The sequence below is a fragment of the Nerophis ophidion genome, linkage group LG03, assembly GCF_033978795.1.
Source record: "Nerophis ophidion isolate RoL-2023_Sa linkage group LG03, RoL_Noph_v1.0, whole genome shotgun sequence".
NCBI classification, from domain to species: Eukaryota; Metazoa; Chordata; class Actinopteri; order Syngnathiformes; family Syngnathidae; genus Nerophis; species Nerophis ophidion.
Genome location: NC_084613.1, coordinates 5,592,007 through 5,606,748, shown reverse-complemented (window position 1 = coordinate 5,606,748; position 14,742 = coordinate 5,592,007). Strand labels below are relative to the sequence as shown.

Sequence of the window (14,742 nt, the reverse complement as noted above, 5' to 3'; positions counted from 1 at the left end):
TGAATAAGAAAATCTGCCTTTAAAGCAGCAGTTCCATTGGCAGCGAAACAGGCCCATAGCTTAATACTACCACCACCATGCTTGACTGTAGTTCTGGTGTTCCTGGGATTAGACGCCTCACCTTTTCTCCTCCAAACATATTGCCGGGTCTTGTGGCCATTTTTGTTTCATTTGACCATAGAACTTTCCTCCAGAAGGTCTTATGTGATGTTTGGCTAAATCTTAACTGTATGTATCCTTTTGACCATGATTGGTTTTGTTTTGATGTCTAATAAAATTGCAAATGGTGGCTAGCAAGCTAACAGCTACAGCTAGCATGTACGTATGGTAGAAGCCGGCCGAGAACCCTGGTAACTTCGTCCCTAAACAATCAAGGTGAAACAATAGTTGTAGTTCAAAGTCCTTACTTTTAGGCCTTTCTTCTGTGAATAAATCCACAACTATATCGCCCAGCGTCGTTTCAAGGAGCACCGCCATGCCCACGTTAGGGAAACTCTCGCGAGGAAATTATCAGTTCACGCGCACGCGCAGTTAGGGCGGTATTTCCGTGTTTTGGTGAATTCCCACGCGCGTGCGCAGTTGCGACGGTGTAAATGTGCGTAGTGCGGCCAACCGAGCTGACTTCCGAGTTTAAAAAAAAAATGGCAATATCAGCCCTTTTTGTTAACTTTGTCCTTTTTGTCCTAGTCACGCTGACACAGTCATCGCCGAACACGGTAAGAATTACAGGGTCTATTGACTTTTTTCAACGCCGACTTACGTCACAGATGTCACAGTTAGCTTAGCGACTAGCGGCCGGGGCTAAAAAATATATGCTTTAAATGTCTACTGAAACTCACTACTACCGACCACGCAGTCTGATAGTTTATATATCAATGATGAAATATTAACATTGCAACACATGCCAATATGGTCTTTTTAGTTGACTAAATTGCCATTTTAAATTTCCCGAGATGTATTCTGTTGAAAACGTCGCGGAATTATGACGTCAGGGATTGTAGTGGACATTTTCTTCCAGGCCGGATCACAGCTAAAAGTCGTTTGCTTTAATCGCATAATTACACAGTATTCCGGATATCTGTCTTGCTGAATCTTTTGCAATTTGTTCAATTAATAATGGAGACGTCAAAGAAGGATGCTGTTGGCGGAAAGCGGTGGATTGCAGCTGCCTTTAGCACTGAAACACAGCCGGTGTTTCTTTGTTTACATTCCCGAAAAATGACGGTGAAGCTTTAATATGGAACAGAGCGGTCAAGCGAACATGGTTCCCTACCACATGTCAAACGGCAGGTTTTGTCGAGAAAATTGTGGTAATAAGTCGGCCCTTACCGTAGACATGAGCGGATAGCTTGCGTCGTTCCTCGTGCACCTGTCAAAGAGGCAGCTGTGAACTCTCTTGCCTCCCGCGGACGTGGGATGCTTCCACCGTGGTGGAGGGGGGGAAAAAAAGCTCAGCCCGGCCCCAACAGCTGCCTTCGCTTCGCCTCGTCGAGAAACGTGGCTTCCCTCAGAGACACTGGCAGTTTTTGATTGATTGATTGATACTTTTATTAGTAGATTGCACAGTTCAGTACATATTCCGTACAATTGACCACTAAATGGTAACAACAGAATAAGTTTTTCAACTTGTTTAAGTCGGGGTCCACGTTAATCAATTCACGGCCACACCCCTCCGACTTTCAGGTACCATATGATCTCACTAAAACACTAGTAACACAATAAGCAGATAAGGGATTTTCCAGAATTATCCTAGTAAATGTGTCTAATAACATCTGAATCGTTCCCATTGTCCTCACCTTTTTTTTCTTTCTCCTATCAATCAATCAATCAATAAATAAATGTTTATTTATATAGCCCTAAATCACAAATGTCTCAAAGGACTGCACAAATCATTACGACTACGACATCCTCGGAAGAACCCACAAAAGGGCAAGGAAAACTCACACCCAGTGGGCAGGGAGAATTCACATCCAGTGGGACGCCAGTGACAATACTGACTATGAGAAACCTTGGAGAGGACCTTTGAAGTGGCCAACCCCCCCCTCTAGGGGACCGAAAGCAATGGATGTCGAGCGGGTCTAACATGATACTGTGAAAGTTCAATCCATAGTGGCTCCAACACAGCCGCGAGAGTTCAGTTCAAAGCGGATCCAAGACAGCAGCCAGAGTCCCGTCCACAGGAAACCATCCCAAGCGGAGGCGGATCAGCAGCGTAGAGATGTTCCCAACCGATACACAGGCGAGCGGTCCATCCTGGGTCTCAACTCTGGACAGCCAGTACTTCATCCATGGTCATCGGACCGGACCCCCTCCACAAGGGAGGGGGGGACATTCACGCTAACTTTCCTCATCCACAAATCTTTCATCCTCGCTCCAATTGATGGGGAAATCGTCGCTTTTTCGGCCCGAATCTCCCTCGCTGCTGGTGGCCATGATTGTAAACAATGTTCAGATGTGAGGAGCTCCACAACCCGTGATGTCACACGCACATCGTCTGCTACTTCCGGTACAGGCAAGGCTTTTTTATTAGCGACCAAAAGTTGTGAACTTTATCGTCAATGTTCTCTACCAAATCCTTTCAGCAAAAATATGGCAATATCGCGAAATGATCAAGTATGACACATAGAATGGACCTGCTATCCCCGTTTAAATAAGAAAATCTCATTTCCGTAGGCTTTTAAATGTGTGAATGTTTTCGTCCTGCGGTCAAAACAATAGCTATTAAGACATCTGTGTCAGTTGTAAAGGGGAACAATGTCGATTTTTTTGTATCCTGATGAAAGACAAGAACACGTGTTTTTCCCTTTTTGTGCATTCTAACTAGTAAATAAACGCTAGCAAAAGTCATCTAACAATGGAGGTAATGGAATTCCCTCTATTCCGCCAATAAAGCGCCCTAATAAACATCCAAAAGTCCACATCATTGTTTTATGTACATGCTGTAAGTATATATGTCATCTAGTGGTATGCACATTCACAATATTACCTAATATTTATGTATATTGGTCATTTTAAGCACATATGGCGGCTTAATAATTTCAGACGCATTACATAATTTGCTTCTTCCTTCAACAACACTATCGCTATTTGTGGCAGACGTCATTAGAGTAAACTACTACTTAACCTTCCTCTTGTGTTAGCTTTCTGTTACCATCTCTTATGTTAACGGGTCGGTTTTGACCCATGTTTTAAATCAGCTGTAAAATACACTAAAAACAATTATCTATCATCCAATTTGTTTGTCATCTCTTGGTTACCTCGTTAGGTTTCCTTATCCATGAAAATATTGGTTTTAATGTTTTTGGTGTGGGCCATTGGGCCTTTTTTTTGTCAGTATACCCCTCGATTTCAATTGAAAAAAATGGTAAAACGAACCTCAAGAGAATCGTATAAATACAAAAAAGGTTGTTGTGTTACCTGACCATTACTGAGGGGTATTAGAACACATCTCTTAGATAAATTTGTTTTATTTATTTTTTCATTTTAATAATTTTAATGAATTGACCTCAAATGTCTGGACATTTTAGTTTTTAAATGCATAAAAGAACCACATAAATGTTGTTTGTTTTTGTACAGGATAACAAGGTAAAATGAGAATCCACTAAAGCTCACATGATTGGGAGAGGAGCTGGCCGTCAGTGTGTTCAGTTTTGGCTCTACTTAGTGTTTTATAGTCTTATTTTTAGAACTGGGTCGAAACCGACCCTAACAACACCAAGGTCATAATTTCAACCAGAGCATTTTATAATTTAGTGAAACAAAAAAAAACAAGTTTTATTTTGTTGAAATAGAGGTTCCTGACAAAGTCAAAAATCCTTGATGCATAAAAATAAATTTATGTGGTTCTTTTATGCATTTAAAAACTAACACAAGACGAAGGTTAAATAGCAAATGTATTTGCTAAATATTTGTGGGATCGGGAACTTTTCTGGCAATGTGTGAATATTTTCATCCTGCAGTTCAACACATTTTCAAACGGAAGCTATCTGCGTCAGTCTTGTAGATTTTTTTTTTTTGCCAATCATTCCTTATCCTGATGAAAGACAAGAACACATGTTTTTTTTGTGTGTGTGCATTCTAACTAGTAAATAAACGCTAGCAAAAGTCATCTAACAATGGAGGTAATGGAATTCTCTCTATTCCGCCAATAAAGCACCCTAATAAACATCCAGAAGCCCACATCACTGTTTTATTATACTGAAAGTATTCGAGTACATTATACTGAAAGTATTCGAGTACATTATACAGCATGTATTCGAGTACATTATACTGCAAGTATTCGAGTACATTATACTGCATGTATTCGAGTACATTATACTGCAAGTATTCGAGTACATTATACTGCAAGTATTCGACTATATTATACTGCATGTATTCGAGTACATTGTATTGCATGTATTCGAGTACATTATACTGCATGTATTGAATTACATTATACTGCATGTATTCGAGTACATTGTATTGCAAGTATTCGAGTACATTATACTGCAAGTATTTGACTACATTATACTGCATGTATTCGAGTACATTGTATTGCATGTATTCGAGTACATTATACTGCATGTATTGAATTACATTATACTGCATGTATTCGAGTACATTGTATTGCAAGTATTCGAGTACATTATACTGAAAGTATTCGAGTACATTATACAGCATGTATTCAAGTACATTATACTGCAAGTATTGTACATGCTGTAAGTATATATGTCATCAGGCACGTTCACAATAACATCTAATATTTATGTCTATTGTTCATTTTAAGCACGTGGTGAATTGATTAACGTGGACCCCGACTTAAACAAGTTGAAAAACTTATTGGGGTGTCACCATTTAGTGGTTAATTGTACGGAATATGCACTGTGCTGTGCAATCTACTAATAAAAGTTTCAATCAATCAATGGTGGGTTACTAATGAGTGCCCTTCCATAAAACAAGAAGAAGAAGAAAAACTGTATATGGTTAGAAGCGAAGGTAATCAAAAATATAAAGTTTTTAAAGAAAAAAAAATAATTTGTACAATTTTATGAATGGGCCATTTTGAGTCCCTGCATTGACCTAATGTTACTTATATTCATTTTTTTTTCCTCACTTAGTGATTTCATGGAATAAATAACACTGGCATATTTTTTTTTGCAAAATCCTGGCTATATTTCCCTCCTTGTATTGATATTACTCTGTTAATTGTAGGAAAATATCCAGATTAACGTGATAGCCGGGTCGCCAGATACACAGGAGGCTTACAGTTTGCAGGTATAGTATATCCTCTGTGTGATTTTTCTTACATAAGAAACATCTGGGAAAGTTTAAAGTGTTTGTTTTTTGTTTTTTTAGATCAATTTAAACATATCAGTGGACAAGGAGCAAGTATTGGTAAACAATATCCCCGTTGAGCTATCGGCCGTGACCAGATTAAACTGTCAAGCCCTTTTCTGTGAGTTAACGTTGCACCAGAAATGATGCTTTTCCTGTCCCCCCCCCCCCCCCCCCCCCCCCCCCCTCTCATAATGCTAATAATGCAAATGTCTCTCTTTCAGTGGGCAGCACAAACGGAAGCAGTGAGTATGGAGCCGGGGACCTGCTTTCTACTGTCACCAGGGTGATGGTGACCCAGAACCAGCTGTACAGTGACGCAGAAAAAGTGGTGGATCTGCAGGTGTTTAGTGAAGTCATCGAGTTGGAGGGCAGAAAGGTGAACACCACGCAAACATGCCTTTGTGCGCACATTGGCGCCTTTCGGGTGCGCCCTGTCTTGGTTTAACTCTTATCTTACTGACAGGATGTAGTGCGTCTCCCATAACAATGTGACCTCAGACTACGTTAAGGTAACGTGTGGAGTTCCCCAGGGTTCGGTCCCTGGCCCTGTACTCGTCAGCATCTACATCAGGGGTCGGGAACCTTTCTGGCTGAGAGAGCCGTGAAAGCCAAATATTTCAAAATGTATTTCCGTGAGAGCCGTATCATATTTTTTAACACTGAATACAACTAAATGCGTGCATTTTTAAGTAAGACCAACATTTTTAGAGTATAATAAGTCTCTTATTCTTTTTCATAACATTGTTATTCTGAAGCTAACCATCCGTCCATCATCTTCCGCTTATCCGAGGTCGGGTCGCGGGGGCAACAGCCTAAGCAGGGAAACCCAGACTTCCCTCTCCCCAGCCACTTCGTCTAGCTGTTCCCGGGGGATCCCGAGGCGTTCCCAGGCCAGCCGGGAGACATAGTCTTCCCAACGTGTCCTGGGTCTTCCCCGTGGCCTCCTACCGGTTGGACGTGCCCTAAACACCTCCCTAGGGAGGCGTTCGGGTGGCATCCTGACCAGATGCCCGAACCACCTCATCTGGCTCCTCTCGATGTGGAGGAGCAGCGGCTTTACTTTGAGTTCCTCCCGGATGGCAGAGCTTCTCACCCTATCTCTAAGGGAGAGACCCGCCACACGGCGGAGGAAACTCATTTGGGCCGCTTGTACCCGTGATCTTATCGCCTTGTTTAATTGTTTGGTTGTCAAATGTTAAAGTTGTATTTTTAAATAGAGGTCGGTGTCTAGCAGGACCGATAATCAGCATTTCCGTTTTTTTTGGCATTGAGTTGCAAAAAGTTAGCGGACATCCATTGTTTAATTTCATTAAGACACGCCTCCAGCTGACTAAAGTCCGGCGTGTTGGTCAGCTTTAGGGGCATGTAGAGTTGGGTGTCATCAGCATAACCGTATTTGGGTATGATGTCACCTAGCGGCAGCATGTAGATGCTGAAGAGTGCAGGGCCAAGGACCGAACCCTGGGGAACTCCACACGTTACCTTAATATAGTCCAAGGTCACATTGATATGGGAGACACACTGCATCCTGTCAGTAAGATAGGATGCTAGAGTGATGTTTCGAACATGTTTACATTCTAACGCGTCCGAAAAGGAGTAAGTAGAAGCAGAGCTTAACATAGTTTGTGTTGTGCAGGTGCAGCAGCCTGAAATGTGCGAGGTGAAAATACTGCTGAGTCCAGACTTCCAGAAGCTGGGCCAGTACACCAAAACTTACCCCATGGGACACAGTGACATCTTCAGGCTGTCCAGAGAGCACGACGTGGTGGTCACACATCCCGCCAACCATCAGAAAGGTGGGCTCCTACCTGCGTGGCAGCATCAACATCTTTCATGATATGTTTCCATTACCAGAGGAGCAAATGATGTCCCAGACCACCAGCCAGTACGCTCTCAAACACTCGGAGACCACGCAAGAAGAAATCGCCGCGCCGGGAAAACTCCCGGAGACGCCGCTGCGCATGGACCCTGATGTCCTGCATGATGCCAGCTATGAAGACGCGGAAGACCTGGGACAACCTGAGCAGACTCCAGTGGAGACTTCACCCAAAGAATTTCTCTCCTATTCGGTGAGCAAGTGACTTCCAGTATTCATCAAAACACTTGTAGATGTTGAATGATAATAATAATAATAGATTGTATTGGTGAAAGGACTATACATTGAGCAAACAACCTCAAAGTGCTACAGTGCATTCAAAATAACAAAAAAACAAAGACAAAACAACAACGCTTAAACCACAAATAGTTGCCCCCAACAAGTAAAATAAATAGTAGGGAAAAAAAACTAGAACAGCCTAATAACTAGAGCTAGCACACATTTATCTAAAAAAAAAGTTTTTTTTTGTAAAAAATAATGGTTTTTAAGCCTTTTTCAAAAACATTCACAGTCTGTGGTGCCCTCAGGTGGTCAGGGAGAGCGTTCCACAGACTGGGAGCGTTTAACCTTCACCTTTATTGAAAACACTTAACAGCAAGAAAGTTAGCCGGTGCATCACTGGAAATTATTTGCCGTGATTTGAAATGTTATTTCTAGAAATTTGCCCAGTTTGCAGAGCTATTCACACATTGACTTGACAACAAAATCATATTGAACCCTGTAGGTTAGGAATGAGATTGCACTTCAACATCATATGGGAGTCAAGGCAGGTGGCCATATACAAACCCCGTTTCCATATGAGTTGGGAAATTGTGTTAGATGTAAATATAAACAGAATACAATGATTTGCAAATCCTTTTCAAGCCATATTCAGTTGAATATGCTACAAAGACAACATATTTGATGTTCAAACTCATAAACTTTTTTTTTTGCAAATAATCATTAACTTTAGAATTTGATGCCAGCAACACGTGACAAAGAAGATGGGAAAGGTGGCAATAAATACTGATAAAGTTGAGGAATACTCATCAAACACTTATATGGAACATCCCACAGGTGTGCAGGCTAATTGGGAACAGGTGGGTGCCATGATTGGGTATAAAAGCAGCTTCCATGAAATGCTAAGTAATTCACAAACAAGGATGGGGTGAGGGTCACCATTTTGTAAGCAAATTGTCGAACAGTTTTAGAACAACATTTCTCAACGAACTATTGCAAGGAATTTAGGGATTTTACCATCTACGGTCCGTAAAATCATCAAAATGTTCAGAGAATCAGGAGAAATCACTGCACGTAAGCGATGATATTAGACTTTTGATCCCTCAGGCGGTACTGCATCAAAAACCGACATCAGTGTGTAAAGGATATCACCACATGGGCTCAGGAACACTTCATAAAACCACTGTCAGCAACTACAGTTGGTCGCTACATCTGCAAGTGCAAGTTAAAACTCTGCTATGCAAAGCCAAACCCGTTTATCAACAATATCCTGAAACGCCGCCGACTTCGCTGGGCCCGAGCTCATCTAAGATGGACTGATGCAAAGTGGGAAAAGTGTTCTGTGGTCTGACGAGTCCACATTTCAAATTATATTTGGAAACTGTGGACGTGGTGTCCTCCGGAACAAAGAGGAAAATAACCATCTGGATTGTTATAGGCGCAAAGTTGAAAAGCCAGCATGTGTGATGGTATGGGGGTGTATTAGTGCCCAAGGCATGGGTAACTTACACATCTGTGAAGGCACCATTAATGCTGAAAGGTCCATACAGGTTTTGGAGCAACATATGTTGTCATCCAAGCAACGTTATCATGGACGCCCCTGCTTATTTCAGCGTGACTTCGTAGTAAAAGAGTGCGGGTACTTTCCTGGCCCGCCTGCAGTCCAGACCTGTCTCCCATGGAAAATGTGTGGCGCATTATGAAGCGTAAAATACGACCCCGGACCGTTGAAGGACTGAAGCTCTACATAAAACAAGAATGGGAAAGAATTCCACTTTCAAAGCTTCAACAATTAGTTTCCTCAGTTCCCAAACGTTTATTGAGTGTCGTTAAAAGAAAAGGTGATGTAACACAGTGGTGAACATGCCCTTTCCCAACTACTTTGGCACGTGTTGCAGCCAGGAAATTCTAAGTTAATGATTATTTGCAAAAAAAAAAATAAAGTTTATGAGTTTGAACACCAAATATGTTTTCTTTGTAGCATATTCAACTGAATATGGGTTGAAAAGGATTTGCAAATCATTGTATTCTGTTTATATTTACATCTAACACAATTGCCCAACTCATATGGAAACGGGGTTTGTACACATAGATACATATCTTCTTTTTTACTATTTATATTACAAAATGATTGTGTATGCACCTTAGGGAACCTGTTCACTGTAATAATGACAATAAAACTCTATTCTATTCTACTGATGGTGTAAGTGTAGATAATGGAGCAGATTCCTAGGTGTGGGTATCACATTTTTCAACAATTCACATTCAATTTTGTTAGTTTTACCTGACAAATGACCAAACATTTCCTTGTGCTTGCTCCGATGAATATTTCTCGGCATTAAGAGTGTGATTAGCTGACGGCTGTAAGAACGATGTCCATGTGTGCCAGGCCATGTGTCGCTGGGTGGACCACTTCCGGGAGCGTCTGCGACTCTTCTGTGCCCAGTCCCTGCCCCTCTTCTTCCTGGTCATGTGTGTGGTGGTCATCGGCGTGGTGGGCTCGGCCGTCATCGTCAAGATACTGGACTTGTTCTTGCCCGCCTGTGAACCCAGGTAAGGACTCCGATCACCAATCCTGGTGATTCAGGCCGGCATTGGAAAGTCTTTCAAGGGGTTTTCAGAAATGAAGACAATTAAAGGCCTACTGAAAGCCACTACTAGCGACCACGCAGTCTGATAGTTTATATATCAATGATGAAATATTAACATTGCAACACATGCCAATACGGCCTTTTTAGTTTACTTAATTGCAATTTTAAATTTTGTGCGTGCGCGTGACGTCACGGATTGTAGCCGACATTTTTGCCAGCTCGATCCAAGCTATAAGTAGTCTGCTTTAATCGCATAATTACACAGTATTCTGGACATCTGTGTCGCTGAATCTTTTCCAATTTGTTCAATTAATAATGGAGACGTCAAAGAAGAAAGATGTAGGTGGGAAGCGGTGTATTGCGGCCGCCTTTAGCCACACAAACACAGCCGGTGTTTCCTTGTTTACATTCCCGAAAGCTGACGGTGAAGCTTTACTACGGAACAGCGGCATAGCTCGGTTGGTAGAGTGGCCGTGCCAGCAACTTGAGGGTTGCCGGTTCGATTCCCGCTTCCACCATCCTAGTCACTGCCGTTGTGTCCTCGAGCAAGACACTTTACCCACCTGCTCTCAGTGCCACCCACACTGCTTTAAATGTAACTTAGATATTGGGTTTCACTATGCACTCTTCTCAGGCCCATGTTTCAACTGAAGGATGTTTTGTTGCACTCCCATGTTTCAACTGAAGCATGTTTTGTTGCACTCTCATGTTTCAACTGAAGGATGTTTTGTTGCACTCTTCTCAGGCCCATGTTTCTACTGAAGGATGTTTTGTTGCACTCCGATGTTTCAACTGAAGGATGTTTTGTTGCACTCCCATGTTTCAACTGAAGGATGTTTTGTTGCACTCTTCTCAGGCCCATGTTTCTACTGAAGGATGTTTTGTTGCACTCCCATGTTTCAACTGAAGGATGTTTTGTTGCACTCCCATGTTTCTACTGAAGGATGTTTTGTTGCACTCTCATGTTTCAACTGAAGGATGTTTTGTTGCACTCTTCTCAGGCCCATGTTTCTACTGAAGGATGTTTTGTTGCACTCCCATGTTTCAACTGAAGGATGTTTTGTTGCACTCTTCTCAGGCCCATGTTTCTACTGAAGGATGTTTTGTTGCACTCCCATGTTTCAACTGAAGGATGTTTTGTTGCACTCTCATGTTTCAACTGAAGGATGTTTTGTTGCACTCCCATGTTTCTACTGAAGGATGTTTTGTTGCACTCTTCTCAGGCCCATGTTTCTACTGAAGGATGTTTTGTTGCACTCCCATGTTTCAACTGAAGGATGTTTTGTTGCACTCCCATGTTTCTATTGAAGGATGTTTTGTTACACTCCCATGTTTCAACTGAAGGATGTTTTGTTGCACTCTTCTCAGGCCCATGTTTCTACTGAAGGATGTTTTGTTGCACTCCCATGTTTCAACTGAAGGATGTTTTGTTGCACACCCATGTTTCAACTGAAGGATGTTTTGTTGTACTCTTCTCAGGCCCATGTTTCTACTGAAGGATGTTTTGTTGCACTCCCATGTTTCAACTGAAGGATGTTTTGTTGCACTCCCATGTTTCAACTGAAGGATGTTTTGTTGCACTCTTCTCAGGCCCATGTTTCTACTGAAGGATGTTTTGTTGCACTCCCATGTTTCAACTGAAGGATGTTTTGTTGCACTCTCATGTTTCAACTGAAGGATGTTTTGTTGCACTCCCATGTTTCTACTGAAGGATGTTTTGTTGCACTCCCATGTTTCAACTGAAGGATGTTTTGTTGCACTCTTCTCAGGCCCATGTTTCTACTGAAGGATGTGAGTCTGGTGCCAGAGGAGGAAGACGAGGAGAAGCACACACTCCTGGACAACTTGGACTTGGAAGACCAGGACCAGAGGAAGCCTTGAGGGAAGACTTGATTTTTTTTTTGTCTTATAGGCAGAAGTGAAATGTTTTTTCGTACTGATCATGTGACTGAAGACAAATAAGTGCTTCATATCCTCAAAGAAGCATCATGTATTCATCACACAATCACAAGCTAGCATTACTCAGTCCCAGCTTCAGTTTATTGGTGCTGTCCAACTCCTTTTAATCACTTCACACTGTTAAAGACACCATTTCCTACGCTTTAAACCCGCGGCTCAGAAAACAGTGCGGCTCACTCATGGATTTTTCTTGAATAACGGCCTTCGTGTTATTTCATGGACAAAGAGTTTTCGCTGAAAAGGTGTTTGTGCTGTGGCGCCATCTAAAGGACGAGTTCACTTACTGCACGTGACACAGGTTGAAAATGTATTTCCTGTTTCGTTCCTTGAACCAAATGTATGCCATAGCATTTCTGCTCGAAAGGATTCTTCACTCATCACTTTGAGCAACAGTTGAACGTTTTACGATATAACTAAAACTGCTTATACGTACTAAAGTGTCCCATGTGTGATGTCTGCCGGTGTTTCCATGCGTATTTGTACACGCTATCGTAATGTAATCAAGCTAGCAACGTTAGCATCAGCTAATATGCTAACACATTCACCAGTGTCGGTGTTAGTATTATTTAATACTATTGTTTCGTAAATTCACCAAAACCTCACCATGGAGTTGTTGAGTCTGTTTAGCTGATTGGAGAGCTAGCTTGCGCCGCTGGTTGACTTCTGTTTTGTTTGATCCGCCGTTTTACTGCCGTGTTGCAGACACTGTTAAGGTATGTAAATAAACACTCGTACCGATATATATCTGCGGCTAATATGTAAATATATTTATTCCTTCAGAAATGTGTCTTGAATAGCCCGGAAAATATGGTATGTCAACATTTGTGGTAGTATTTTAGTAATAATAATAATAGATTTTATTCGTAAACACATTTTACAGTGAGCAAACAACCTCAAAGTGCTACGGTGCATTTAAAAAATAAAATAAAATTCTGCGATGAGGTGGCGACTTGTCCAGGGTGTACACCGCCTTCCGCCCGATTGTAGCTGAGATAGGCTCCAGCGACTCCGAAGGGAATAATTGGTATAAAATGGATGGATGGATAAAAACAACAATGTTAGAACCACAAATAGTTGTAAAATAAATCCATCCATCTATCCATTTTCTACCGCTTATTCCCTTTCGGGGTCGCGGGGGGCGCAGGCGCCTATCTCAGCTACAAGCGGGCGGAAGGCAGGGTACACCCTGGACAAGTCGCCACCTCATCGCAAAAAACTAGAACAGCCTAATAGAAGTAGCATGTATATATATCTAAATATATATATAAAAAAAAGGGGTTTTAAGTCTTTTTTTAAAAGCATCCACAGTCTGTGGTGCCCTTAGGTGGCCAGGGAGAGCGTTCCACAGACCGGGAGCGGCTGAGCAGAAAGTTCGGAGCTATGTCCTCGGAGGTTAGCCTAACTATTAAGGCGGCATTAAAATGTGCAGACAGTGACTTCCTTTTCAGGCTTCAAAATAAAAGCCCGGTGGCATAAACTTGCATTCTACCACAACTCAAAATCTTCCCAAGTTTTTTTTTTCCCCCTGATGATGAGCAGAAGGAAGATGTGTGCACATGACGTGTAGTTGAAGGCATGCATGTGTTCACTAAGTAGGGATGCATTTTATTTTGACGCTACTTGACTAGAACTGGGGGTTGTTGATAATCTCAGAGGTGGATCAAGTCTACGTTGTTGCAAAGATGCTCACTTTACATGGAAATACTCCCAGCTGGACTTTAGACACAACTGTCTGCAGCTTTTCAGCAAATAAAGCACACACACTTTGAGGGTTCCATTCTGACAACACAATCATGTACAAACCCCGTTTCCATATGAGTTGGGAAATTGTGTTTGATGTAAATATAAACGGAATACAATGATTTGCAAATTTGCATATTCAGTTGAATATGTTACAAAGACAACATATTTGATGTTCAAACTGATAAACGTTATTTTTTATTGCCAATAATAATTAACTTAGAATTTCATGGCTGCAACACATGCCAAAGTAGTTGGGAAAGGGCATGTTCACCACTGTGTTACATCACCTTTTCTTTGAACGACACTCAATAAACGTTTGGGAACTGAGGAAACTAATTGTTGAAGCTTTGAAAGTGGAATTCTTTCCCATTCTTTTATGTAGAGCTTCAGTCCTTCAACAGTCCGGGGTCGTATTTTACGCTTCATAATGCGCCACACATTTTCAATGGGAGACAGGTCTGGGCCAGGAAAGTACCCGCACTCTTTTACTACGAAGCCACGCTGTTGTAACACTTGTCTTGCTAAAATAAGCAGGGGCGTTCATGAAAAAGACAGCGCTTAGATGGCAGTATATGTTGTTCCAAAACCTGTATGTACCTGGGAACGCCTCGGGATCCCCCGGGAAGAGCTGGACCAAAAGGATGGGGAGACTTCCCTGCTTAGGCTGCTGCCCCCGTGACCCGACCTCGGATATGTGGAAGAAGATGGATGTTTGAAAACACTACAAGTCATTTCAGTTATGCAAGTAACTTATTGTGTTTCATCAGAATCCAAAAGTGTCGTTTAAGACTAAAATGTTGGGCAGCACTAATAAACTATTAACGGGTTTTACTGCAGTCTTCCGGAAACATCTTTGACATGGAGGGTGGATACATGGTGGTGGTCTACACGAGTGTGCAGGGGTGAATGAACACCACCCTTCTTCTTGGCTACCAGAAGAAATATTCCTGCATGAAGCTTCGTTTCTCTTCATTTCCAACACTTTTGCTTTTACACTGAATTTATCCAACTTGATTTTTTTGCATTTGAATTTTGTAA

General features: G+C 41.8%; 2 protein-coding genes across 2 annotated transcripts in view; one reads left to right on the top strand and one right to left on the bottom strand.

The window, feature by feature from the left end:
* Window positions 1–563, bottom strand: part of ppil4 (peptidylprolyl isomerase (cyclophilin)-like 4) — a 47,189-nt gene extending 46,626 nt beyond the window's left edge. Inside the window, exon 1 of the mRNA XM_061894088.1 lies at window positions 408–563. Within this exon, the coding sequence (XP_061750072.1) occupies window positions 408–477 (70 nt within the window). The 5' untranslated portion in view covers window positions 478–563. The remainder of the gene's footprint in view (window positions 1–407) is intronic.
* Window positions 555–14,040, top strand: ginm1 (glycoprotein integral membrane 1). The gene is made up of 8 exons (XM_061894089.1): window positions 555–716; window positions 5,191–5,253; window positions 5,335–5,434; window positions 5,538–5,692; window positions 6,953–7,112; window positions 7,171–7,385; window positions 9,801–9,964; window positions 11,772–14,040. The coding sequence occupies exons 1-8, from the start codon at window positions 594–596 to the stop codon at window positions 11,881–11,883; spliced, it is 1,092 nt and encodes a 363-aa protein (XP_061750073.1). The 5' UTR covers window positions 555–593; the 3' UTR covers window positions 11,884–14,040.
* The last annotated feature ends 702 nt before the right edge of the window (window positions 14,041–14,742 follow it).

Coding starts and splice junctions, on each gene's coding strand:
- ginm1 (XM_061894089.1), top strand. CDS start 594: ATGTGCGTAGTGCGGCCAACCGAGCTGACTTCCGAGTTTAAAAAAAAA. Junction 7,386..9,800: donor AAGAATTTCTCTCCTATTCG/GTGAGCAAGTGA, acceptor CATGTGTGCCAG/GCCATGTGTCGCTGGGTGGA. Junction 9,965..11,771: donor TTGCCCGCCTGTGAACCCAG/GTAAGGACTCCG, acceptor CACTCTTCTCAG/GCCCATGTTTCTACTGAAGG.